We start from the raw sequence: 27,457 nt of genomic DNA on the forward strand, positions 1-27,457 counted from the left end.
TTTACCATGTTTCAAGTAAGAAAAGTGTGCTCATTTGATCTCATGATCTTTTTTAATAGTAACTATTTGATTTAAATAAAATATATTTTAATTTATTCAACAATTTTATTTATTTATTTATTTTTATTTGTTGTGTGAATTGAATCTTTTTTTCTATAACATAATAACTTTTACATTGATGTCAGAAAAATCAGTTTTTTTTTGTTTACATTGATATCAGAAGAATCAGTTTTTTATGTTCATTGATTAATTCATTTATCCATTTAAATGCATTTTTGTATGTACATATTATTGTTTAGAAATTAATCAGAATAAGAAACCTAACTGCAAATTCATGATGCAGAACAAACGGTTTAATGCATACACTAACTCTAATTTGAACACAATTATATACTGGTCAATCCCTAGTCCTCAAAAAAAAATTAATTAATTAGGATAAATTGCAAGTCAACATGATTTTGACAAAGCTAAAGCCTACCTGTCTGACGTCAGAGCCTCGGGTGATTCCAATATTGTTGATGGGGGTCGCACTATGCTGCTCAAGGTCTTGAACTTGTTGACCGATCCATTCTTGTGCACGGGTAGAGAGTCTTGCCCCTTGGGTAGATCTGGTAGCGGAGCAAAACTCACCGAGCCAAGATCAGTCATTCTGGCGGAAAATTGTAAAAAGCACACTCATTTTGGTATTATAATACAAGTCCCGCTCGGGGAAAATGGAACTTAATGCATCCATGTGCATAAAGTGTCATCCCAGATTACCAGGTGCAGTCTGCACAGGCTGATCAGGGACGCCTCTTTCCGTCTGAATTTTCATAAATAAGGGACTTCCTTTAAATAAAAAATAATATTAAACAAGAAATGTGTTTGTCAGAAACACTATGTCCCCTTCTGCGCTGCTTTGATTTATTTAAAAAAAGTATCATTTGGCAGGTTCAGATAATTTTCTCCCTTGAAGGCGTATTACTTCCCTTTGATTTGTTTTTTTTACCTTTGACCTTGAAAGATGACCTTGACCTTTCACCACGCAGAATGTGCAGCTCCATGAGATTCACATGCATGCATAAGATGAAGTTGCTATCTTCAATATTGCAAAAGTTATGGCATAATGTTAAAGTTGGAGCAAACAAACAAACCAACCAACCAACCAACAGATAGGGCAAAAACAATATGTCCCCCACTATAGTGGTGGAGGACATAACATGCAAATTTGTTGAATTGATATCCCCCGCCAATATGCTTCTGGACACAAAAGTGTTATATTTAACACTCAAAAAAGCATTTTTTCAAGATACAAAGTGCCATAACTCCGTTATTTACAGATGGTGTACAATGCCATTTGGCGTGCATCATCCTCTTATCCATATATATACTCATACCGAGTTTCAATGAAATCGCCAGAGCACTTTCAAGCTATGGCTCCAGACACACAAAAAAAGCATTTTTTCAAGATACAAAGGGCCATAACTCTGTTATTAACAGATGGTGAACAATGCCATTTGGCATGCATCATCCTCTTATCCATATATATATACTCATACCAAGTTTCAATGCAATCTGCCAAAGCACTTTCAAGATATGGCTCCGGACGGATGGAAGGACGGAAAGACCGAGGGATGGACGGACAACGCCAAAACAATATCCCTCCGCCTATGGCGGGGGATATAAAGAAAGTGTGGTACCAAATTTTACTGTGTATACTGCACAGGCTGATTTGGAATGACACATGATATACATGCATTAAGCCCCATTTTCAAAGAGTGAGGATCATTATGTTTGTAGACTCTTTGTGGAAGAGCAGTGGAAAAAGACAGATAACTTTCTGCCCATATGCCTGACATTTGATGCACGAGAATGCAAGTTTTCAGAATAGTTACCTATGACACAATTATTAAGGTACTTAAATAAATGTAATTTTGAACAAATGTTCAGGTAAGGACAAGGCTTTAATAAACCACAGGTAAATTTAAGGGACTTAAATAAACAAGAAGGCATGAAAGGCCCAGTCGCTCACCTGAAATAACAAAATATTATTGGGACAAATCTTCTGACCAAGTTTCACGAAGATTTGAAAATAAATGTGGCCTCTAGAGTGTTAACAAGGTTTTACTAAAGCCATTTAAAGAAAAATGCCCTGCCCCCTGGCAGCCATGTTTTTCAACCAACCGGCATCATTTTTGAACTTGTCCAAGATATTATCAGGATGAATCTTCTGACCAAGTTTCATGAAGATCGGTCCGTAAATGTGGCCCTTAGAGTGTTAACAAGATTTTACAATAGCCATATAAAAAAAATGCCCCGCCCCTTGGAAGCCATTTTTTTCAAGCAAACATAATTATTTTCGAATTTGTCCAAGATATCATTGCGACCAATCTTCTGACCAAATTTCATGAAGATTGGACAATAAATGTGGCCTCTAGAGGTAACAAGGTTTTACTATAGTCATATATAGCCATATAAGGAAAAATGCCCGCACCTAGTGGCCATGTTTTTAAAGCAACAAAAACCATTTTCGAACTCATCCAAGATATCAATGGGACAAATCTACTGACCAAGTTTCATGATAATCAGAAAATAAATGTGACATCTAGAGTGTTAACAAGGTTTTACTATAGCCATATAAGGCAAATAGCCCAGCCCCCGTGGTGGCCATGTTTTTCAACAAACCGGCATCATTTTTGAACTCGTCCAAGATATTATTGGGATGAATCTTCTGACCGAGTTTCATGAAGATCGGACTATAAATGTGGCCTCTAGAGTGTCAACAAGATTTTACTATCGCCTTATACAGCCATAGAAGGAAAAATGCCCCGCCCCTTGGCAGCCATGTTTTTCAAGCAAACGTAACCATTTTCCAACTATCCAAGATATCATTAAAATCAATCTTCCGACCAAATTTCATGAAGATTGGACAAAAAATGTGGCCTCTAGAGAGTTAACAAGGCAAATGTTGACGCCGCACAACGGACAACGGACGACTGACAAAAAGCGATCACAAAAGCTCACCTGAGCACAGCTAAAAACTAAATTGAACACCTTCAAGATCTTTGTTAATGTAAAACTCAAGGTCTCAAGCCTTCATAATCAATAAGAAGTAATTTTTAAACACCTATAATGACAAATTTAGTCACATTTACTATTTTGTTTAAACTTTCATTCAAAAACAGAAAACAACTAAGATGGAACATAATTCACATTAAAAAACAACCAAACATACACACACACACAAACACACACACCAGTGTTTTTTAACCATTTTAAGAATAGAGCTTTTGCTTATGGGAAATACATGTAGCATCATTTTACAAAAAATTGGGAAATAGGTGTAGTTTTTTTGCTGACAAATACATTTAAAATGAGTATTTTCACATTTTTATTCAATATGGTTCAACTTATACTGCTAGAAAGGGTGATGACCTTACAGTTGTTTTTTATTTGTTTTTAACCTTCCATTGGTAATTTTAAACAGTCATTTGGGTAAAAATATCAACTTTTTAAGAATGGGCAAGGGGCCAAATATCAGCCCAAAATTTGACCCTCAAAAACCCCACTACACACACACCTGTGTTGTTCATCATCCCAGCGTCCATAGCACATGTCAAAGCCACCTAAGAACGCAGTCTTCTGGTCTATTACTACGACCTTCTCGTGGTGGGCCCACAAAATCACACGGTTGCTCGTGGCTACATGGTCTGGGTGGCGAATTACCTGAAATGTGAGTGGCAAATAACCTGAAATGTGAGAGGAAAATAACCTGAAATGTGAGTGGCAAATAACCTGAAGTGTGAGTGGCGAATAACCTGAAATATGAGTTGGGAATAACCGGACACATGAGTCAATGACCAATATTGGATATAAAGCAGTTTGAATAACCTTAAATATGAGTCAATGACTAATATTGGATATATAGGGTAGTTAATAACCTGCAATATGAGTAAATTACCAAATTTGGATATAAAAGGTAGCAAATAATTTGAAATATGAGTCTATGAATAAAATTTGATAAAAAGGATAAATGGCCAAAACTGGATATGAAGGAGTTCAGATCCTTATGATTTCAAATAGTCAATTGAGACAAACATGAACCATTGTACCTAATCACTAACTGTTTTACTTTTAGCGGTAAGTCAAGTAAAATCATGAAATTACTATGAACGCTGTTGGTTGGAGTTTGAAACATGACATCTATTGATAAATTCTGCATTATTCATATAAGCCAGTCTCTTGGTAAACAAGACTTAATGCTGGTGCAAAAATATTAGCATGTACAGTATGTCAGGAACTACACTTGCCATTTTTATGTAATTGTTTGTTAAGAAAGTCCTATCTAAAAAAAGTCAGCATAGGTGGAAAGCGTCTTCCCTGATAAGCCTCTGCATAAGCTTATCTGGGACAATACTTTACACACATACATTAAGTACAGTCTTCCCTGATAAGTCTCTGCATAAGCTTATCTGGGACAATACTTTACACACATACATTAAGTACAGTCTTCCCTGATAAGTCTCTGCATAAGCTTATCTGGGACAATACTTTACACACATACATTAAGTACAGTCTTCCCTGATAAGTCTCTGCATAAGCTTATCTGGGACAATACTTTACACACATACATTAAGTACAGTCTTCCCTGATAAGTCTCTGCATAAGCTTATCTGGGACAATACTTGACACACATACATTAAGTACAGTATTCCCTGAATTTTTTGTTAATGAATGTTCCTGGCCTTTATTGACAAAGCACCTAAGTAAAAACTTTAAGAATGTCCATAAATCCATGGAGAACTTAATAGTTTTGACAGTTTGATGTGTAGCTGAATGACATTTGCACCCCTCTCTGGGGAAACTGGTCTTAATGCATGTGTGTTAATTATCGTCCCAGTTTAGCCTATACAGCCTGCACTGTCTTCTCACGGACCACACTTTGTGCCTACACTGTATGTATGTTTTGAAATAACTTCCTTGAAACAAAGAATTCCATGGAAGCGATATGCTGCCTAGTCACCCTGTGTGGCCTGCAAAGATTAATCTGAAAAACACTTAACGCACAGCCCCGTTGTTACAGAGAGTACCTCATCTAAATGTTTTGAAATCACGAGTTGTTAAGAAATTCAACATGATGTAAAGAAAAAACAACTGGGTTTCAAATAGAAACTCTTTCTCACTCTGAAGGGAAATGCAAATGGCATATAGGCAACCACCATACAACCTGAACAGCCTGTGAATAACTTGCAGTCTGTTCAGATGTTATGCTGATTGCTGGCAAATCAGTATCTTGGGGTTGGAAATGAAACCTTTTAACCTTAACCCTTTGAATGCTGGGAAATTTGTCGTCTGCTAAAATGTCGTTTGCTGAATTTCTAAAATCAGCATTTTCTTCGATTTTTTTCAAAAAATATTATCAGAATAGCAAACAGTTTGGATCCTGATGAGACGCCACGTTTTGTGGCGTCTCATCTGGATCCAAACTGTTTGCAAAGGCCTTCAAAATTCGGTTCCCGCACTGAAAGGGTTAAATCTAGTAAGAAAGGTCTTAAATTTAATTTGGTAGTCTAAGTTACTACAAACATGTCAAAATGCGTATCAGAGTGATAAAGGGTTAATGAATACCTTGCCGGGACAGGACACTGGCGCCCTTGTTATGTTCTTACCACAATATTCGGTGACTCCTTCATGAGTGTGCGTTTGCTGTAGTAACTGTTGATGGTTAGCGAGGCCTCAATCTCCTTGTACAAAATGATGAACACCTTCACACCCTCTTTCTGAAATACAGAGAACAAATTGATGGATAAAGATTAAACCTATTTAATTCAGGTAAATCACATCAAAAGCCTTGAAAACTTATTTTAACTTGGTTTCCTATGTACATAATGTAGAACAAGATCTAGGTGTCTCCCCGTCATTTGCAGACTCCATATCCACCATGCCATGGAAATTGATTCTCAATAAATGGTGTGTGATTTGGATACATTTTAATGGAGAATTTTTTTTTTTTTCCCCACACCCATTTTTCACCAAATCGTTTCTTTCTCTAAATAATTTAAATATCTGTTTTTAAGCAATTTTGACACTAAATACTGTTTGAAAGTCTTCCCATTAATAAGGAGGAACTCAACTGAAAAAAGAAATTATCTGAGCTTTTACCAAGTTGAAGGCTTGTTAACAGGTTTGTTGAAAGAAACACTTACCGGTAAGTTGTCTGCATACCAAAATAATGTTTTCAGAATATATGATTTCTTGAAATTGAAACAGAGCTTAAATTGTTGGTGCATCAAACTGTATATATGGTAGACCTTTTTTTAGTTACTGTCATGATGCTATTAAATTGCAATACATGTTTAGTAAATTGCAGAAAATATGTACCATATCTGTGTTAACAAAAATATGCAAAAATAAGTTTAATTAATAATTTTCACATTTATTAAATACACCCTGAATTTAAACTGTCTTTAAATATAATAGAGACTTTTTAAGGAGGACAAGCAAATTATTGCAATGTACTTGTAACAGAACTATAAAGTAAGAGCCATGTCATAATAAAGTGAGTCTCATGCCAAATAAAGCCAACATAGTTCCTGACCAGCCTGCGTAATCGCGCAGTCTGATCAGATTCTACTCTGCCCGCTAGTAAAGTCACACACAGTTTCGTGGTCTCATAAGCAGACAGGGTATTTCCTGACCAGACAGTGCATGAGACCCATTTTAACATGACGCTCCACATTTGTGCTGCTTCACCCCTCCTAGTACCAGCCAAGATACAGACCGCTTTCCTGGCCAGCACCTTGTCCAGCCTCCATCGTTCCCTGTCAGTCACGTGACGCTTCAGGTAGATCTCTGGACTCAACCTAAAGAACAATGTTGAATATTAGACATGAGTCGCACTTGGTGAAAACTGGGTAAAGTGAATTGGCGTAAAGTGTCGTCCCATATTAGCCTGTGAAGTCCACACAGGCTAATCAGGGATGACAATTTATGCTTATATTAATATTTTTAGCTTAAAAAAAGTGAAAAAAATCAAGTAAAGGTGAAAAAATGTTGTCCTTGATTAGCCTGTGCAGTTTGCACAGGCTTATCTGAGATGAACTTTATGCTAAAATACTAAATACTTAAATCCATTTGAAAAAGGAACATACCACCAGTCAGTTATAAATATTTCCTCTCTTGCTTTCTCCAGGGCCTCTGCAACAGCTTCAAAGTACGATGAGCCATCCACAAACCTGAAAGATAATTTAGAGGCAGTTTCTCATTTGAGTCATATCACATATATCCAATTATACAAACATCAATTTGAAATTTGTTTAGATATTTGGAAGCAATAAAAATAGATCTTCATCTTTAAAGTGACTAATACCACCACAACTTGTCAGCTATATTCCAGTGCAAATACATCAGAAATTAGTGGATGATTGGGCATGAAAAAAGGTGTTGACAAATTGAAAGTTTAACTTATATGCTAGAGAAATGTGGAAACAGTGTACTCCACTAACTTAACAAGAGTACCACCTTGCGGGTGCAGACCGCTCATCTATTTTCTTTTTAAAGGTGAAGGGACTCTCAATTTCAATCACAAAGGAGGGAGGGGTGGAGTGAAGAGGGTTGTATAGTGTGGGGGTGTGGACATTTATTACATTATCTTCCAAAAATGCCAAAATAAATTGCAAAAAAATGTAAAATAATTCAGGGTGGGGGGGGGGGGGAGGGGATTCTTGGGTGCGATGGTTGGACGGTATTTCAAAAATAAAATAATCAAAATAAATATTTGTGTTTTTTAACCGTTTCAAAAAAAAATTGGGGGTGGGTGGGGTGGGGGGGCGGGGGTAAAGTGTGAGGGTGTGGTGGTCATCTGTGAATTGATCTTAAAAAAAAAGGGGGGGGGAGGATTCGGGGGGGGGGGGGGCACGGGGGATGGTTTGGGTGGAGTCTATTGTGGTATGTCAGGTAAAAGTAGTTTTGTCAAAGTATCAATCAAATCTAATCATAAATAAAGAAGTTATGGCAATTTTAGCAAAATTTAATAATTTGACCTTGAGAGTCAAGGTCATTCAAAGGTCAAGGTAAAATTCAACTTGCCAGGTACAGTAACCTCATGATAGCATGAAAGTATTTGAAGTTTGAAAGCAATAGCCTTGATACTTTAGAAGTAAAGTGGATCGAAACACAAAATTTAACCATATATTCAAAGTTACTAAGTCAAAAAGGGCCACAATTCCGTAAAAATGACAACCAGAGTTATGCAACTTGTCCTTTTACTGTACCCTTATGATAGTTTGCGAGTGTTCCAAGTATGAAAGCAATATCTATCATAATTTAGGGGTAAAGTGAACCAAAACACAAAACTTAACCAAATTTTCAATTTTCTAAGTATAAAGGGCCCATAATTCCGTCCAAAATCCAGTCCGAGTTACAAAAGTTTGCCTGCACAGTTCCCTTATGATAGTTAATAAGTGTTGCAAGTATGAAAGCAATAGCTTTGATACTGTAGGAATAAAGTGGACCTAAACACTAAACTTAACCAAATTTTCAATTTTCTAAGTATAAAAAGGGCACATAATTCTGTCAAAATGCCAGTCAGAGTTACATAACTTTGCCTGCACAGTCCCCTTATGATAGTTAGTAAGTGTTGCAAGTATGAAAGCAATAGCTTTGATACTTAAGAAATAAAATGGACCTAAACACAAAACTTAACCAAAATTTTCAATTTTCTAAGTATAAAAAGGGCACATTATTCTGTCAAAATGCACGCCAGAGTTATCTAACTTTGCCTGCCCAGTCTCCTCATGATAGTAAGTAAGTGTATTAAGTTTGAATGCAATAGCATTGATACTTTCTGAGAAAAGTGGACCTAAACGCAAAACTTAACCGGACGCCAACGCCGACGCCAAGGTGATGACAATAGCTCATAATTTTTTTTCAAAAAATAGATGAGCTAAAAATTACCCTTACTCTGGGTAAATGGGGCTTTACGCATGTGCACAAAACACAGTCCCAGATTAGCCTGTGCAGTCTCTGAAGGCTAATCAAGGACACGCCACTAAAACTGGATGTACTCTAAAAAGAGACTTTATTGAACAAAAAAAGACCATACAAGCGAAAAATGATCCCCGTATTTAACCTGCATGAAGCCCTCTTTTCCCAAAGCAAATTATACAAGAGCACCTTCTATTTTTCTTTTAAAGGTAAAGGGACCTATCTCAAGACTTCAATCACAAAGGAGGGAGGGGTGGGGTGGAGAGGGGTGTATAGTGTGGGTGTGTGGTCATTTATTACATTATCTTCCAAAAATAAGAAACAAATATTTTTTTATTTTTTTTTGGGGTGGGGGGGGGGGTATTTCAAAAATAAAATGATAAAAAAATAATTGTTTTTTAACCATGTTTCCACAAAAAAATTGGGGGGGGGGGGGGGGGCTGGGAGGGTATAGTGTGAGGGTGTAGTCATTTATTAGATGATCTTTAAAAAAAACTAGAGCTTTGTCACAGATGGGACGAATACCCCCACTTGCCGCATTGCATGTCGTCTTCACAAAAAACAGCAGACACCATGCTCAATTTTTAAAACGCACTAAGTGACCCCTTGACCAAGTTTTTGACCCAGAAAGGCCCATGTTCTAACTTGGCCTTAAGATCATCTCCATAAAACTTCTGACCAAGTTTGGTGAAGATCGGATGTAAATTACTTTAATTAGAGAGTGGACACCATGCTGAATGTTAAAAAAACGCACTAAGTGACCCCATGACCTAGTTTTAGTCCAGGAATGGCCCATGCTCAAACTTGTCCTAGAGATCATTTAGATAAAACTTGTGACCAAGTTTGGTGAGGATTGGATGAAAACTACTTGAATTAGAGAGCGGACAACATGGTGAGGTTTAAAACGCACTAAGATACCCCATGACCTACTTTTTGACCCGGCATGACCCATATTAAAACTTGACTTAGACATCATCTAGATACAACATCTGACCAAGTTCGGTGAACAATGGATGAAAACTACTTGAATTAGAGAGCGGACAACATTGTGATGTTTAAAACGCACTAAGTGACCCCGTGACCTTGTTTTTGACCCGGCATGACCCATATTCAAACTTGCCCTAGACATTATCAAGATACAACTTCTGACCAATTTTGGTGAAGATTGGATAAAAACTACTTGAATTAGAAAGCGGACAACATGGTGAGGTTTAAAACACACTAAGTGACCCAGTGACCTAGTTTTTGACCCGGCATGGCCCATGTTCGAACTTGACCTACACATCATCTAGTTACAACTTTTGACCATGTGTGGTGAAGATCGGAATTAAACTACGTAAAATAGAGAGCGGACACCCTGCTAAATGTGGAAAACATACTAAGTGACCCTGTGACCTAGTTTTTGATCTGGCATGGCCCATGTTCGAACTTGGCCTTCAGATCATCTAGATAAAACTTTTGACCAAGTTTGGTGAAGATCGGATGAAAACTACTTGAATAAGAGAGGGGACACCATGCTGAATGTTAACAAGAGCACCGCCTTGCGGGTGCAGACCGCTCATCTATTTTTCTTTTTAAAGGTGTAGGGACCTATCTCAATTTCAATCACAAAGGAGGGAGGGGTGGAGTGGAGTGGAGAGGGGTGTAAAGTGTGGGGGTGTGGTCATTTATTACATTATCTTCCAAAAATGCCAAGAAAAAGCAAAAAAAAAAAAAAAATATTCGGGGGGGGGGGGGGGGGGGGGGGGAGATTCTTGGACGGTATTTCAAAAATAAAATAATAAAAATAAATATTTGTGTTTTTTAACAATGTTTGAAGAAAACAAGAGATGTTTTTGTCAAAAACACAATGCCCCCTATTGCGCCGCTTTGAAAAAAAAAATTGTTTTTTTTTACCTTTGACCTTGAAGGATGACCTTGACCTTGAACTTCCACCACTCAAAATGTGCAGCTTTATGAGAATGCCGCTTTGAAATATTTTTTTTGACCTTTGACCTTAAAGGATGACCTTGACCTTGGACTTCCGCCCTCAAAATGTGCAGCTTCATGATAACGCCGCTTTGAAATTAATTTTTTTTTACCTTTGACATTGAATGATGACCTTGCCCTTGAATAATGACCTTGACCTTGAACTTCCACCACACAAAATGTGCAGCTTTATGAGAACGCTGCTTTGAAGAAAAAAAAAGACCTTTGACCTTGAAGGATGACCTTGACCATGAAGGATGAGCTTGACCTTGAACTTCCACCACTCAAAATGTGCAGCTTCATGATAACACTGCTTTGAACTTTTTAATATTTTTTTTGGCTTTGACCTTGAAGGATGACCTTGACCTTGAAGGATGACCATGACCTTGAACTACCACCACTTAAAATGTGCAGCTTCATGATAATGCTGCTTCGAAATTATTTATTTTTTTACCTTTGACCTTAAGGATGACCTTGACCTTGAAGAATGACCTTGACCTTGAACTTCCACCACTCAAAATGTGCAGCTTCATGAGAACGCCACTTTGAAATTTTTATTTATTTTTTTACCTTTAACCTTGACCTTGAAGGAAGACCTTGACCTTGAACTTCCACCACTCAAAATGTGCAGCTTCATGAGACCGCCGCTTTTATTTTTTTATTTTTTTGACCTTGACCTTGAACTTCCACCACTCAAAATGTGCAGCTTCATGAGATACACATGCATGCCAAATATCAAGTTGCTATCTTCAATATTAAAAAAGTTATGGCCAATGTTAAAGTTTTTGGACAGACAGACGCCATATATTTGACATTTGACCTTGAAGGATAACCTTGACCTTCACCTTTTACCACTCAAAATGCTCAGCTCCATGAGATACACATGCATGCCAAATATCAAGTTGCTATCTTCAATATTGAACAAGTTATGGCCAATGTTAAAGTTTTCGGACGGACAGACACCATAAATTTGACATTTGACCTTGAAGGATGACCTTGACCTTTCACCACTCAAAATGTGCAGCTCCATGAGATACACATGCATGCCAAATATCAAGTTGCTATCTTCAAAAGTGAAAAAGTTATGGCCAATGTTAAAGTTTTTTTCGGACGGACAGACATACTGACGGACAGTTCAACTGCTATATGCCATCCTACCTGGGGCATAAAAATTATTTTTTTGGGGTGGGGGGGGGGGGTATAGTGTGAGGGTGTGGTGGTCAATTATCTTTATCTGGGGGGGGGCAGGGGGGGCAGGGAAGATGGTTTGGGTGGAGTCTATTGTGGTATGTCAGCCTGACAGGTAAGAGTTGTTTTGTCAAAGTATCAATCAAATCTAATCATAAATAAAGAAGTTAAGGCAAAATTTAATAATTTGACCTTGAGAGTCAAGGTCATTCAAAGGTCAAGGTAAAATTCAACTTGCCAGGTACAGTACCCTCATGTTAGCATAAAAGTATTTGAAGTTTAAAAGCAATAGCCTTGATACTTTAGAAGTAAGGTGGATCTAAAGACAAAATGTAACCATATATTCAAAGTTACTAGGTCAAAAAAGGGCCATAATTCCATAAAAATGACAACCAGAGTTATGCAACTTGTCCTTTACTGTCCCCTTGTGATAGTTTGCAAGTGTTGCAAGTATGAAAGCAATATCTATGATACTTTAGGGGTAAAGTGGACCAAAACACAAAACTTAACCAAATTTTCAAGTATAAAGGGCACATAATTCCGTCAAAATGCCAGTCAGAGTTACATAACTTTGCCTGCACAGTCCCCTTACAATTGTTAGTAAGTGTTGCAAGTATGAAAGCAATAGCTTTGATAACTTTAGGAAAGAAGTGGACATAACCACAAAACTTAACCAAATTTTCAATTTTCTAAGTATAAAAAGAGCACATAATTCTGTCAAAATGCCAGTCAGAGTTACATAACTTTGCCTGCACAGTCCCCTTACAATTGTTAGTAAGTGTTGCAAGTATGAAAGCAATAGCTTTGATAACTTTAGGAAAGAAGTGGACATAACCACAAAACTTAACCAAATTTTCAATTTTCTAAGTATAAAAAGAGCACATAATTCTGTCAAAATGCCAGTCAGAGTTACATAACTTTGCCTGCACAGTCCCCTTATGATAGTTAGTAAGTGTTGCAAGTATGAAAGCAATAGCTTTGATACTTAAGGAATAAAATGGACCTTAACACAAAACTTAACTAAATTTTTCAATTTTCTAAGTATAAAAAGGGAACATAATTCTGTAAAAATGCAAGCCAGAGTTATCTTACTCTGCCTGCCCAGTCCCCTCATGATAGTAAGTAAGTGTACCAAGTTTGAATGCAATAGCATTGATTCTTTCTGAGAAAACCGAACGCCGACGCCAAGGTGATGACAATTAAGCTCATAATTCTTTTTCAAAAAATAGATGAGCTAAAAATGCTATGCCAAATGACTGCTTGACTGACAATCCACTGACAGAGTTACTCAAACATAGCTCTCTCATACTTTGTTTGAGGGCTATATAATAACAAGGTTTTACTTTTAAGCATTTGTATCAAAACCAACTTTGGGACATTTAAAAATTATCCCATAATTATGCTCAATCGAAATTTTGTATTAATTATGGTATAATATTGAGTTCTTAGTGTATCATATGTCTTGAACATTTAGTAATGGAAAACAAGGGCTGTTTGTAAAACATGCATGCCCCCCATATGTTGTAGTGGCAGCCATTTTGTGAATACGTTTTTTGTCACTGTGACCTAGACCTTTGACCAAGTGACCTGAAAAGCAATAGGGGTCATCTGCGAGTCATGATCAATGTACCTATGAAGTTTCATGATACTAGGCGTAAGCGTTCTTGAGTTATCATCCGGAAACCATTCGGTGGACGGACGGACCGACTGACCGACATGTGCAAAACAATATACCCCCTCTTCTTAAAAGGGGGGCATAAACATGTGTTTATCATTTCTTAAAAATATTTTTACATAAAATACAATTTATTTAATGCATTTTTAAGTTGATTTTGATACATTGGATGTGACAATAGCTTCGACATTTGTTGTTTTTTCCCAACATTAATTACACTGGTATGCTTATTATTAATCAGAAGCATCTGCAACAAGTAACAGTGAAGCCCAATAAACAATATGTAACAAAATGTATCCTGCATTGATTGAATGTTATTTATGTACAACAAACTCTTTTAACTTCTTTTCCTAATACAATGCTTCAAACAATATGCTGCAAACTGGGGACTTAAGTCTTTCAGTTAATGAAGTATGGAAATAACAGCTATGTTTTAAATTTATGACTATGGCCATTTTAGTTAGAGTATCATGAAAACAATCATTCAAGTCAAATAATTCTGATAGTTATCATTGCGATAACAGAATAATGAAAATATTGATTCAGTTTGATAATAATGAAAGAAATGGATCTGAGCAACAGCTATATAATTATCCCAGTATTGTTGGTTATAGACAACCAGTACAATGTGGTTATCCTGATACAGATGGGATTATGGACTGAAGGACAAAGGCTGATACAGACAGGATAGCAGACGCACAAAAGCTTTAAGCCCCCAGTTTAAGTAAACCGGTTCCAAGATAAGCATAAGCAGTTTGCACAAGATAATTAGGGACAACCCTTTCTTCCCATTTATGCAACCCTTTTATTGTATTTTACAATTAAAGTAAGTCAATTCTTAGCAAAAATTCACTTAAGGCGGAAAGTGCCGTCCCTGATGAGCCTGTGGGGACTGCACAGGCTAATCTGGGTGGACATTGTACACATATGCATTAAAGACAGTTTAAAAACAAGAGCAACGCATAACGGGTGCCACGCTCGGCTCGGGTGCCACGCTCGGCTGCGGGTGCAGTTTTGCATAGATGAAAGCTTGTCAGATTTTATTTTTTTTAGAGGTCACAGTGACCTTGACCTTTGACCTAGTGACCCATAAATGGGTGTGGCATGTAGAACTCATCAAGGTGCACCTACATATGAAGTTTCAAAGGTGTAGGTTGAAGCACTTTGATTTTAGAGCCAATGTTCAAAACCTTGACAAAATGTTAAGGTTTTAGCACGACGCGGATGGCAGACAACACGATGAAGGACACGACGACAGACAAGACACAACACGACGAGCTGGCTATGACAATACCTCGGGTTTTTCTGAAACAGCCGAGCTAAAGACAAGGCCCAAATACAGAAATGTCTTCCAGCTTACCATCTTGCATAGGAGTTTTCTCTGACAGGGGCGTAGGAGTCATAACGGATGTTTTTGCTTGTGAAGTCTTTCCCAGTCTTCTCTGCAGCCTCAGTGATACATGCCTGCCACTCGTCTGCCTTCCGACTGGTCCATGCCTTGGCAAGTAAGTGCCTGTAGGCGGATACAAGATAGATTCTGTGTCTGTGGCTTGGGGTGGGGGTGGGGAAGAGAGATGTAATTGTCTGTGAGGGGGGAGGAGATTCAAGTTTCTGTGGCTTGGGGAAAAGAAAGATTCATTTAGGGAGAAAAGAAAGATGCAAATTTTATTGAAGCCTTGCCCTAATAAAACTGGGCTTAATTAATGTGTTAAGTGTCATCCCAGATTAGCCTTGCAGTATGCACAGGCTTATCAGGGTCAACACTTTCCAATTTTATGGAATTTGTAATTTAGCATCCTTGCTCTTATTCATGTACAATCAATGACCTCAAACTTTCAACTTTGACCTTGACCTTTCACTGAGGAGCATGGGGAACGCATCATATTTTCATTAGAAATAATAATCCAAAGTTATATTAAATCTCCAAGACAGTTCAAAGTTACAGAGCAAAAAAGAAATTTAGTATAATGCCTCTGAGAGTAAACTTCATTATGTTTTCATAATACCAAAAAACGCTTCATCAATAGACATGTTGCTGAATTCAATACAAGCTCAATGTTATTTTGATACATAGATAATAACAGAGTAGTGGCAGTAATTTTTGAGATATGAAGACTAAACAATTCCCTAGAGGACATTCAAAAGAGCCAAAACGTCTACCTCCAGAAGATCTAAAATATAACTGGTTTCAGAAGAATTCCAGATGCATGTTATCAAAATTAAATCCACACATGAAATATGTCCCCTTAGACCAAGGATATTAGATTAAATTACAATAACAGACCAGATAAACAACAAGCTTTGGCAAATTAGTATTACCAGAGCTAATTTGTGATATCATACATTTTTAGTATGAAACAGTTCCTAATTTTCTGATAAATTGAATAAAGAACAGACAATTATAATGTACTGAAAACATAGTATAATTCATTCTTATTGCTTTAAGGTTAAGAGCCTGAAAAAAAGATTACTGGCCTCAAGACAAAAACAATTCAGATGTTTAATCTTAAACTGCTCTTCAAATATTGACTAATAAGAACAGTTGTTATACTTTCAACTTTGCCTTAACCTTCATGGTTAATACACTGCAACGCCGATATATCGCGGTTGTTGGGATCCAAAGATCGTGAGCGCGATATATCCGGCGCGCGATATAATTCGAGAAATGTCTAACTAAATTGTATTGCGGCTAATTTGTCAAATTTCCCCAATGTTTTTATTTTATATACGGCGATGCTACATATTTTTATTGTAATAATTGCAAACCAATTATACAATAAACATTTTTCATAGCTACATACGTATCTGTATTTATCATAAAAACCAAAATGTAAATTATATTTTTCATTTTCTTGTACGATCGCTCACGAAACAGTTCAAAACAAAAATTCTTGCCTTAAAAAATGTCTAAAATATAATTGTGCATAGATTCGAATTTACCCTGATAAATAGTCCTAATGAAGGAACTGAAACAGCGTAACGGTAACGATACAGCGTGTTTGAATTATATTTTATTAAGAGGAAATGTCAATGCCACATAATTCGTGAGATACCGCGGTACTTTAGTTGAAATTTACAACGAAACTTTTAATGGAAATTAAATTATCTCAATGTTGTACCCGCTACGAAACTTTTATTTACAAATAAATACACCCACGCCAATGTTCGCGCGCTTTTTATTAGAACAAAGAAATTCATGACCAGTACCGAAATTAAACGATTAATATACCAGTAAACTGCCATTATTACCTTTGAAATGACACTAATAAGTTATTTGTTAAGTGTTAAAAACAATCCCAGCCGTGTGTACACAACACTGTCATTTATCGACTGTTTTTCACGCTTCACTGCGTTCTATAGTAAGCCGCGACATAAAGGGTGTTAATACTTGCTAGAACCGTTTTTTTTGCTTAAGTTAGCGAATTCTCAGATTAAAACATGACATTTAGTGATCATGCTTGTCGGATTTTTGGGAGCCATAGCCAAAGCGCGATATATTGGACAGCGCGATATAACGGTCCGCGATATATCGGCGTTGCAGTGTATTGTGAAGCCATATATTTTTTTCGTCATGAAAAAAATGACTGGTTTGTGGATTTTCAAAAACATATATTGGAATTTGTAGTTGTCATTTTCGGATTTGATATAAAAATTTGAAGCAATAAATTGCTGCAGAGAGTCACTTGCAGAAGGTGGGCCCTGTTTATTGCATACCAAATAATAAGTAGATTGTTATGAGGTGATAGTAACTGGCCCTTTTTATTGCATGCCAATCAACTAGTTCATTGTTATGACTAGCGGAGTAGTGGGATCGAATGACCCTTATTCAGTGTTTGAAGCTACAAAGCTAATTTCCAATTAGCCTTATTCAATCATCATGTCAAACAAGAGATGTGTTTGTCAGAAACACAATGCCCCCTATTGTGCCGCTTTGATTTTTTTTTACCTTTGACCTTGAAGGATGACCTTGACCTTTCACCACACAAAATGTGCAGCTCCATGAGATACACATGCATGCCAAATATCAAGTTGCTATGTTCAATATTTCAAAAGTTATCGCAAAACTTTAACCAAGGTTAAAGTTTTGGGACACACACACAATGAATGAATGACAGACAGACTGACAAACAGACAGACAGACAGACTGACAAACAGACAGACAGACAGACAGACAGACAGACAGACATACATACAGACAGACAGACAGACAGACAGACAGACAGACAGACAGACAGACAGACAGACAGACAGACAGACAGACAGACAGACAGACAGACAGGCCAAAAACAATATACCCCCAATCTTTTGATCCGGGGGCATAAAAAAAGACAATCTTATCCCAATTGGTGCCAATTAAAGATGTAGCTAATAGTTTTGTTTATAAGTAATGTAAGCATGTTAATTTTCTTAGTTTGATCTACAGCATCCTTGAAAAACCCTGTACACACAATGGGCAATATTGGGAAAAGTTAGTGCGAAAAACTCTGCAATTAGGAAAATTCGCTAAGTAAAATCTTCTCATTGGGCATTATGGGTCTTTTCAATTGCTTTATACTTGATTGCACAAATCCATATAAAGATTCTCTTGCATGCCTTTTTGGTAAAATGTTCAATTTCAGTATTTAAAAAAAAATTCAGACAATAATTGGAAATTTCATAAATTTTCCTCAACTTGAAAAGTGCCTTAAAAAGTTATTTTATAAAAAAATAAAGAAATCGCTGGATTAGGGCTTATCTTAACTATTTGACTTTAACCAAGTCAATCCTATCGATGACAATATTATGTCACTATAATGTATGCCACTTTGTGTATTATCTGGATTTACATGGATTGTTAAAAAGACACAGGATGTATGTGTGGATTAAGTTGCATATGGATGTTTCTCATGCCTCAGGGGATTGAGTCTTAAATGATTTTTAAACATAGGACATAATTATTTGTTTTAATCTCAAATTCCTCGATTGGACTAATCACAACAAAAAATTAAAAATAATGTGCAACAAATTATAATGGTTTCACAGTATTGAAATTTAAAACTATGCTTCCTCATATTAAGGAAAACTAAATTGTTCTGAAAAACTGCCACCCAATAAAGTGACTGATACATGTACCTAGTGAGGTTCTGTACCCAATAAAGTAACTGATACCTAGTGAGGTTCTGTACCCAAGTAAGTGACTGATACCAAGTGAGGTTCTGTATCCAATAAAGTACCTGATACCTAGTGAGGTTCTGTACCCAATAAAGTGACTGATACCTAGTGAGGTTCTGTACCCAATAAAGTGACTGATACCTAGTGAGGTGCTGTACCCAATTAAGTGACTGATACCTAGTGAGGTTCTGTACCCAATAAAGTGACTGATACCAAGTGAGGTTCTGTACCCAATAAAGTGACTGATACCTAGTGAGGTTCTGTACCCAATAAAGTAACTGATACCAAGTGAGGTTCTGTACCCAATAAAGTGACTGATACCTAGTGAGTTTCTGTACCCAATAAAGTAACTGATACCAAGTGAGGTACTGATCCCAATAAAGTGACTGATACCTAGTGAGGTTCTGTACAAGGACTCCGTGTTGAGCGCCAGTATCTGACATCCCTGACACGACCTTGAACGCTGAGTCCATGAGCATCACATCACAGACCACACCGTCAGACGGACGGATGTACGCTATGAATGTGTCCTTCACTACCAGCCAACTGGAACATAATCAAATCAACTCAATAAAGCCATTTTAAACTTCCGTATAAATGTTGTTTACCTTTATATCCACAGGCAGATGAAGTCTTCAATAAAGATATGAGTGAATTAAGATACAGTTTTGTTCAAGATTGAACATGCCTGAACAGCTTTCAGTATATAATGAGCTGTTTGTTGAGCAGAATCTCATGTTATACAATATAGGTTTGTTTACTATAAACCTATTTATTATAGCTCGACTGCATCAAAAGCCTAAGGATTATTAACCCTTTCAGCGCTGGAACCAAATTTTAAAGGCCTTTGCAAACAGTTTGGATCCAGATGAGACGCCACAGAACATGGCGTCTCATCAGGATCCAAACTGTTTGCTATTCTGATAATATTCTTTGAAAAAAATCAAAGAAATTTATAATTTTAGAAATTCAGCAGACGACATTTTAGCAGACGACAAATTTCCCAGCATGCAAAGGGTTAAAATGCTTGAGCCTGTTTCTTTTGTAAAACATGTACTTGGTGTCTTGGAAAAATCATAACTGCCTGTATCAGGTGCTTTGGCGATATAATGAATGCCATATAGCAATCAAATATCAATAATATCAGTCACACATACAAATTTATTATAATGTATTAATGTCAATTAAAGAAATTGGTATTTAAACTTCAAGGGCTGAATAAACAGAATGTTTTTCTGCTTTTTTACATGTAGAGGTTCACAAAGAACATACCTACACCAACATCTGCTGCAGCCTATACAGAATATCACATGACTAAGACCAATTATCAAGGGAAAAATACATGTAGCATAGAGTAAATCGCGCTTAATAGGAAATCTGACATTCCCAATTGATTGCCCGACAGCCACAAATCACATGAGAAAAAGCATGCAAAACTAATTGTTCAATGCGACAGATGTAGTAATGAATGAAAATATAGGAATGTTTCAAGGAAAATATAAGTTTTTTGCCCCCATGTGGTGTTGAATAAGTATATGAATTTTAAGTGATTTTAGTCTTAATTCATACTTGATTTTCTACCCGTTAAATGGATAGTAGCATTTTATGCTGACATCTCTTAGCCTCAGATATCTTTGGCAATATATGCCATGTATCAGTAAAATTGGTGATACAATGTATATTCTAAGATAACGGTTTATCATGCTAGAGCCAAGCCAACTAACATGTTGGTTGCAAAATTATATGTAAATACAACAACATAACAGAAATCCTGCACCTGGTGTTACAAAATAGAAAAAATATAGTTATAAAACAATTACACAAACATTTGAGGATCAAGTTATTACTGAACCCTTGGTCTTCTTCAAAAGGATGGGGAGGAGCATAACTATTGACCAATAAAATACACTTGATTCTGCTTACAATAAGCTAGGGCCTTCTATACATTGTGCTTGCAAAAGCAAAGCACAAATCACTTTTATTTTATACTAAACTTAAGACATTGTTCTAAAAATATTTAGTTGGGGATATTTTATAGAATACATTTCTCTAAAAGGACAACAGATGCAAGTATCAACCATTAGAAAACTAAATGTCAGTTATATAAGGTATGACATAATTGATAACTGACATTCAAAACATGGCTACCATATACTAAAACAAAATGATACATTATTTCCATGATTCGTTTGAACCTGCAATACTAAATGGATTATTTGCCCACAATAAAAGAATAAAAGACTAGCGCAAAAGAATGTCTCTACTTATAATGTTTCTTGCATTTCTATATATCAATACTCAAAGTTGGCCTCTCTACACATGATCCTCATTGATTGAAATGATAAATGGCATAAATGTTGGAGAAATATGCTATACTTGGCTCCCGGAGCCGAAGTCAACAGAAAGGCTTCATATAGAATTAATCCCTAGATTATTCTGGAGCCGATCATAGGTCTTTCTGAGAAAAGAAGACCAACAAATCTTATTGGTATGTATAAATCTGCCAACATGGCTACCTAATGGCATTTGAACATGAGATTTGATATGGGAGTCGTACATCGTAAGTATATAAGTCACATTCTGGAAAACCATGGGTGTTAAGTGTTGTCATCAATTATCATCGGCTTATCAAGGATGACACTTTCAACCTAAACTTTATTTTTGTTTTGAAAAGACTACTGTTTAACAAAAAACGTCTCAAAAGCCGAAAGTGCTATCCCAGCAAAGCCTGCGCAGACTGTAAAGTGCTATCCCAGCAAAGCCTGCGCAGACTGTAAAGGCTATCCCAGCTTAGCCTGTGCAGACTGTAAAGGCTTTCCCAGCTTAGCCTGTGCAGACTGTAAAGGCTATCCCAGCTTAGCCTGTGCAGACTGTAAAGGCTTTCCCAGCTTAGCCTGTGCAGACTGTAAAGGCTATCCCAGCTTAGCCTGTGCAGACTGTAAAGGCTATCCCAGCTTAGCCTGTGCAGACTGTAAGTGCTATCCCAGCTAAGCCTGTGCAGACTGTAAAGTGCTATCCCAGCTTAGCCTGTGCAGACTGTAAGTGCTATCCCAGCTAAGCCTGTGCAGACAGTAAAGTGCTATCCTAGCTTAGCCTGTGCAGACTGTGCTATCCCAGCTTAGCCTGTGCAGACTGTAAAGTGCTATCCCAGCTTAGCCTGTGCAGACTGTAAAGGCTATCCCAGCTAAGCCTGTGCAGACTGTAAAGTGCTATCCCAGCTTAGCCTGTGCAGACTGTAAAGTGCTATCCCAGCTAAGCCTGTGCAGACTGTAAAGGCTATCCCAGCTAAGCCTGTGCAGACTGTAAAGTGCTATCCCAGCTTAGCCTGTGCAGACTGTAAAGTGCTATCCCAGCTTAGCCTGTGCAGACTGTAAAGGCTATCCCAGCTTAGCCTGTGCAGACTGTAAAGGCTATCCCAGCTTAGCCTGCGCAGACTGTAAAGGCTATCCCAGCTTAGCCTGTGCAGACTGTAAAGGCTATCCCAGCTTAGCCTACGCAGACTGTAAAGGCTAATCAGGCAAGATACTTTACACACATGCATTAAGTCCCATTTTTACAGATAAAAGATCATAGAAGGATTCAAAGTTTCTGAATTTCAGCTGAAGGTTGAACACATTAACTGGTGAAATGAATCATACATCAGCAGCATTGGGGTCATGTAGAAACAATGCTCTAGAAAGATTCTACTGTTGTGACTTAAGTCCTTCTTTTTAGTGCAAGACCTTCTAAATAAACTTGTGAACTTGAAGAGATATCTCTGTGTCTACAAATGCCAATTTTATGAAAATTAGGCTTATGTACTTTTTTTCTAATTTGGAATGAATTTCACCTATCATCTCTTGACCTATTTAACAGAGATAAATCTAGCAAGGCCTGTCATATGCTGTGAGTATCATTGAATGTATCTTTGAAAAATTGCCTTGTAGAAAGAATCATGTTTGCAGCAAAAGCTCAGTTCTTTAAATGTGTACCAATTAAGTGTATTTGCACATGTCATCATGTTTTTGTAAAAATTATTTTTTATGTTAAGTTTTCTATTGATTAATGATCAAGTGATACAAATTCAAAGAAAAAACAGTGAAAGGAGTTAGAATGTTGACATTGACAGAGTAGTTGATATGGTGTGTGCAAATGCGACCTAGAGGTCCCAGGTTTGGTCACAATTCAGTAAGTGTCCTATAGATCTTTATAAACACAAAGTATCGTTGCTTCCATAAGCTTATGGCTGTTGATGTTATTGTGCTCAAACAGTCTTAATTTCCAACACAACAAAAGGGTCTAGCACATCATCCATGCTGATGACTTGACCTCACTGCCAGATTGTACTCAATATGCTGACAGTGAATATCAATTGAGGAGGGGGGTATAAGTCCACAGGTATGAAATGAACCCTACCATTCACAAATTAGTACAGGAAAGAAATGATAATTATATCATTTAAAAACAAAACTTTGACAAATCAATCATTTGAGTTATAAATAATCAAAATAAAAAAGTATGTAAAATATGTACAGTAACTGTGAAAAGAACTTAAATTCTTGGTAAGGAAATATATAATCTGAGATTTATAATTATATAAATTACTTCCCTTGAAAATAATTGTCTCTAACAAATCTCTATTTTTAGTAGCAAATAATTAAAAGCCACTACCGTGACTGTAGATTCACCACTCAAAATGTGCAGCTCCATGAGATACACATGCATGCCAAATATCAAGTTGCTATGTTCAATATTGAATAATTATCTCCCTTTAAAGCTTATTACTTCCCTTGGATTTGTACTTTTGACCGTAGACCTTGAAGGATGACCTTGACCTTTTACCACGATGTGTTTGTTAGAAACACTGCGCCGCTTTGATTTATTTAACAAAAATATATAATTTGGCAGGTCAGATAATTATGTCCATTTAAAGCTTATTACTTCCCTTGGATTTGTTCTTTCAACCCCATGACCTAGTTTTTGACCCGGTATGGCCCATATTCGAACTTGACCTAGATATTGTCTAGATACAACTTCTGACCAAGTTTCGTAAAGATCGGATGAAAACTATTTGAATTAGAGAGCGGACACGAAAAGGATGACAGACTGACAATGCGAAAACTATATACCCCCTTTTCTTCGAAAGGGGGCATAAAAAACACTTTCTTTTTGGTAAATATAATGCAACATTTCAATAAATAGAAAATTGAATGCACTTTTTATCAATTTTAAAGTGTTTGCTAGAAAAAGAAAATGCACCAATTTCCTAATTTTAGTCAAAACAAAGTGAGTATTCCCAATCTGAAGGGTCATGGCCCCAATCCTAAAAGAATGGATAACAAGAGCTGTCTCCATAGGATGACATATGCCCCCGATAAATGCTTTGATAGAAATTATGAGCATTTTACGAAACCTAAAGGCATTTTTCAAAACCTAAATGCGGACCCTAAGTTCAAGGTCAAAGGGGTCAAAATTTGTGTGCATATGGAAAGGTCTTGTCCATATACACATGCATACTAAATAAGAATGTTACATCTAAAAGGACATAGAAATTATGAGCATTTTTCTAAACCTAAACGCAAAGTGTCGAAAGGACATAGAAATTATGAGCATTTTTCTAAACCTAAACGCAAAGTGTGATGGACAGACAGACGGACGGACAGACGGACGGAAAGACGGGCGGACAGTGCGATCGATATATGCCCTCCTTTTGGGGGCATACAAAACTAGAGCGGACACCACGCTAAATCCTTGAAATGCACTAAGTGAACCCGTAACCTAGTTTTTGACCCGGCATGACCCTTATTCGAACTTGACCTAGATATTGTCTTGATACAACTTCTGATCAAGTTTGGTAAAGATCCGATGAAAACTACTTCAATTAGAGAGCGGACACCATGCTAAATCCTTGAAATCCATTAAGTGACCCCGTGACCTTTGTTTGACCCGGAATAACCCATAGACAGACTGACAGACAGACTGACAGACAGATTGACAGACAGACTGACGGACAGTGCGAAAACTATAAACCCCCTTTTCTTCAAAAGGGGGCATAAAAACACTGCATGTGACACATACCGTTTACTCCACCTGCCAGCCACATGGTACTTCTTGAGACACCCGCAGCAGCCAATGGAGATCCTGCGACCACCAGAGCACTTGGTGATGTCCCCTTCCTTCCACTTCTGTCCCAGGTGATTCACAAATGACAGCTCACTAACCTCCAGGAATTTCAGCTGAAAACAAACAAATGGGCCGTGATGGCTTTGAAGCACTTAAAGTACTTAATGTCACATACATATTTAATTTCTAGGCAGATTTTATGGCAACCTTTTTTTCATTTGAATACGTTCCCAACGTGAAACCATATTTGTACATATTTAAACCCTAGACTTATCTAAGGGGGGTAACGCTACTGGAATAATAAAGTTATCCATTATGTTGCCTCTAATGCACAGGAGGCAGTCAATGCAAAATTTAACAGGTCATCTATGAATTCTTTATAGATCAAATATTAGGTTAGATTCAGTCTCTAACATAACATTATAAAGGATGAAAGGTCAAAGATCATCATGAAAAATCATCATCATTATCATCAAAAACAACTTCAATCTTACACTTTCATAGCTAAGAATCTTATAGCTGTAATCATAGTCCATTAGAAGCCATAACATGACAATTGTGTTAAAAGGTTGCACTTTAACCAAAATAAGAAGCTTATCATATTGTAGAGGCTTTATTTAAAAACAGTTCAGATTTTTTAAACTAATTTAAAAGAAAAATAAATTTTAGTTATGATGTCAACAAGCTTTTTCTTTCATCTGACCCAGTGAACTAGTTTTTTTACTGCATGTAACCTAGTTTTGAACTTGCCAAGATTTTCAGAACAAGTTTCATGAAGATTAATTGCACAATAAATGTGGCAAATGAAATGTTAGAGAATGTTTCATGAATGCATCTCAGAGGTGTGTATTACGAAAGTTTATGAGGTTGGGAGGACCAGGTGAGTCAATCATTTTGACAGATATCTGTAGTTTTTTGTATCAAAATTCACCTTATATGTTTTTTTCAAAGATCATGGTCCACCAAAACACCTTCACAGACAGAGTTTGAACAGATTCTTTAAATTCATAACAGATTCTTCAAATTCCTAACAGATATTTCAAAATTCCTAAAATTCCTATGTCAACATTTTAATTTATTTAATTTTGTATTCTATTTCAATCCCAAATAATTACAATGTCTCTTTAGGCTTCTTAATAATTTATACTTCAACCAGTCAAGTATCCCATTAATTGACATAGTTGAAAAATAAATGTTTATGAGATGTTATACTTAAATCAACTGAACCACATTGATATCATTAGCCCTTGCTCCGTAAGAAGCAAAGTGACAATTGCTTTTGCAACCAGCATAAAACCAGAAAAGCCTGCCAGTAACTCCCAGTCTGTTCAGGTTTTATGGTGTTTGCTGCTCATCAGTATCTTAAGGTTGAAAATGAAGCCTTTAAAACTTGATTCTAGTAAGGAAGTTGTTAAATTTAATAAGATTATCTTAGGCACTACAGATGCATCAAAGTGCGCTTATAAGGGCTAATGAGTTAAATAAATATTGATGGGATGATCTTGATTCCAATGTAACTGACTCGTTCAACCCTCTCAACCTACTTATACTCCATACAACTCACCACATCAGTGTGATTCCTATACCACTTGGACTCCAAGATGCTCTGTAAGTACTTCTCAAGATGGTCCTGGAAAGATACAATATCAACTGCTGTATGATTGGTTCATAATGGGCTACGTGACAACACAGCATGATTTGGGTAACACAAATATTACACCCACTACTTTGTTATAGCTTTAGGAAGTTAAGGTAAAATCTGCTTTAGTCCCTGTTGCCAAACATTGATCTGTACTAGCAATGCTGGTCTTGCATAAATAATTTGTAGATGATTGCATGCCAGATCGTAATGTTGAAATAGTCTATATCTTTTGAGAAACAAGATATATATATATATATATATATATATATATATATATATATATATATATATATATATATATATATATATATATACACTGTAACTCCAATATAACGCGGATGACGGGGTCCAAGCCACGCAACAGTGTTATAAACGGACAGCGTTATAAGTTTTGAGCTTATTTAATTAAGAGGGCTATAAAAACATGTAAAGTATAGCCTATAATATAGGTCCTGTGTTATGTCATGCTGTGTTGTCATCCGCAAATACATGCATATAAACCGAATCGAACGATAACAGTATACATACCGCTTTTTTAATGTGCACATTTATCCGATAATCCAATATAATTACAACATCACTTACGAAAAAATAATGTTAAACATTTATGACAAGAAATATGTTTACGAATTTTGTAAACAAATACATATGCCTACGCCATTTTTCAGAAAAATTAGTACAGTGCATTATGGGACACAGCTTTCATTGGACGAGCGAATTTAAAATTAGATTGAATGCAATACGATACATATACAAAAAAACATTTT

General features: G+C 36.6%; 1 protein-coding gene across 6 annotated transcripts in view; it reads right to left on the reverse strand.

The window, feature by feature from the left end:
- Window positions 1-27,457, reverse strand: part of LOC127874071 (phospholipase D1-like) — a 97,431-nt gene that overhangs the window by 31,736 nt on the left and 38,238 nt on the right. For all 6 annotated transcript variants that reach the window (XR_008046611.1, XR_008046609.1, XR_008046610.1 and 3 more), the window contains 9 exons: window positions 26,613-26,678; window positions 25,004-25,161; window positions 19,340-19,492; window positions 15,156-15,308; window positions 7,131-7,214; window positions 6,761-6,842; window positions 5,649-5,759; window positions 3,560-3,705; window positions 479-649 (listed from right to left, as the gene is read on the reverse strand). Coding sequence is in view for 2 of the 6 variants with exons in the window: in XM_052418184.1 (XP_052274144.1) it covers window positions 479-649; window positions 3,560-3,705; window positions 5,649-5,759; window positions 6,761-6,842; window positions 7,131-7,214; window positions 15,156-15,308; window positions 19,340-19,492; window positions 25,004-25,161; window positions 26,613-26,678 (1,124 nt within the window). In the remaining 4 variants the exon portion in view is untranslated. The remainder of the gene's footprint in view (window positions 1-478; window positions 650-3,559; window positions 3,706-5,648; window positions 5,760-6,760; window positions 6,843-7,130; window positions 7,215-15,155; window positions 15,309-19,339; window positions 19,493-25,003; window positions 25,162-26,612; window positions 26,679-27,457) is intronic.

Source organism: Dreissena polymorpha, chromosome 3 (genome assembly GCF_020536995.1).
Source record: "Dreissena polymorpha isolate Duluth1 chromosome 3, UMN_Dpol_1.0, whole genome shotgun sequence".
NCBI classification, from domain to species: domain Eukaryota; kingdom Metazoa; phylum Mollusca; class Bivalvia; order Myida; family Dreissenidae; genus Dreissena; species Dreissena polymorpha.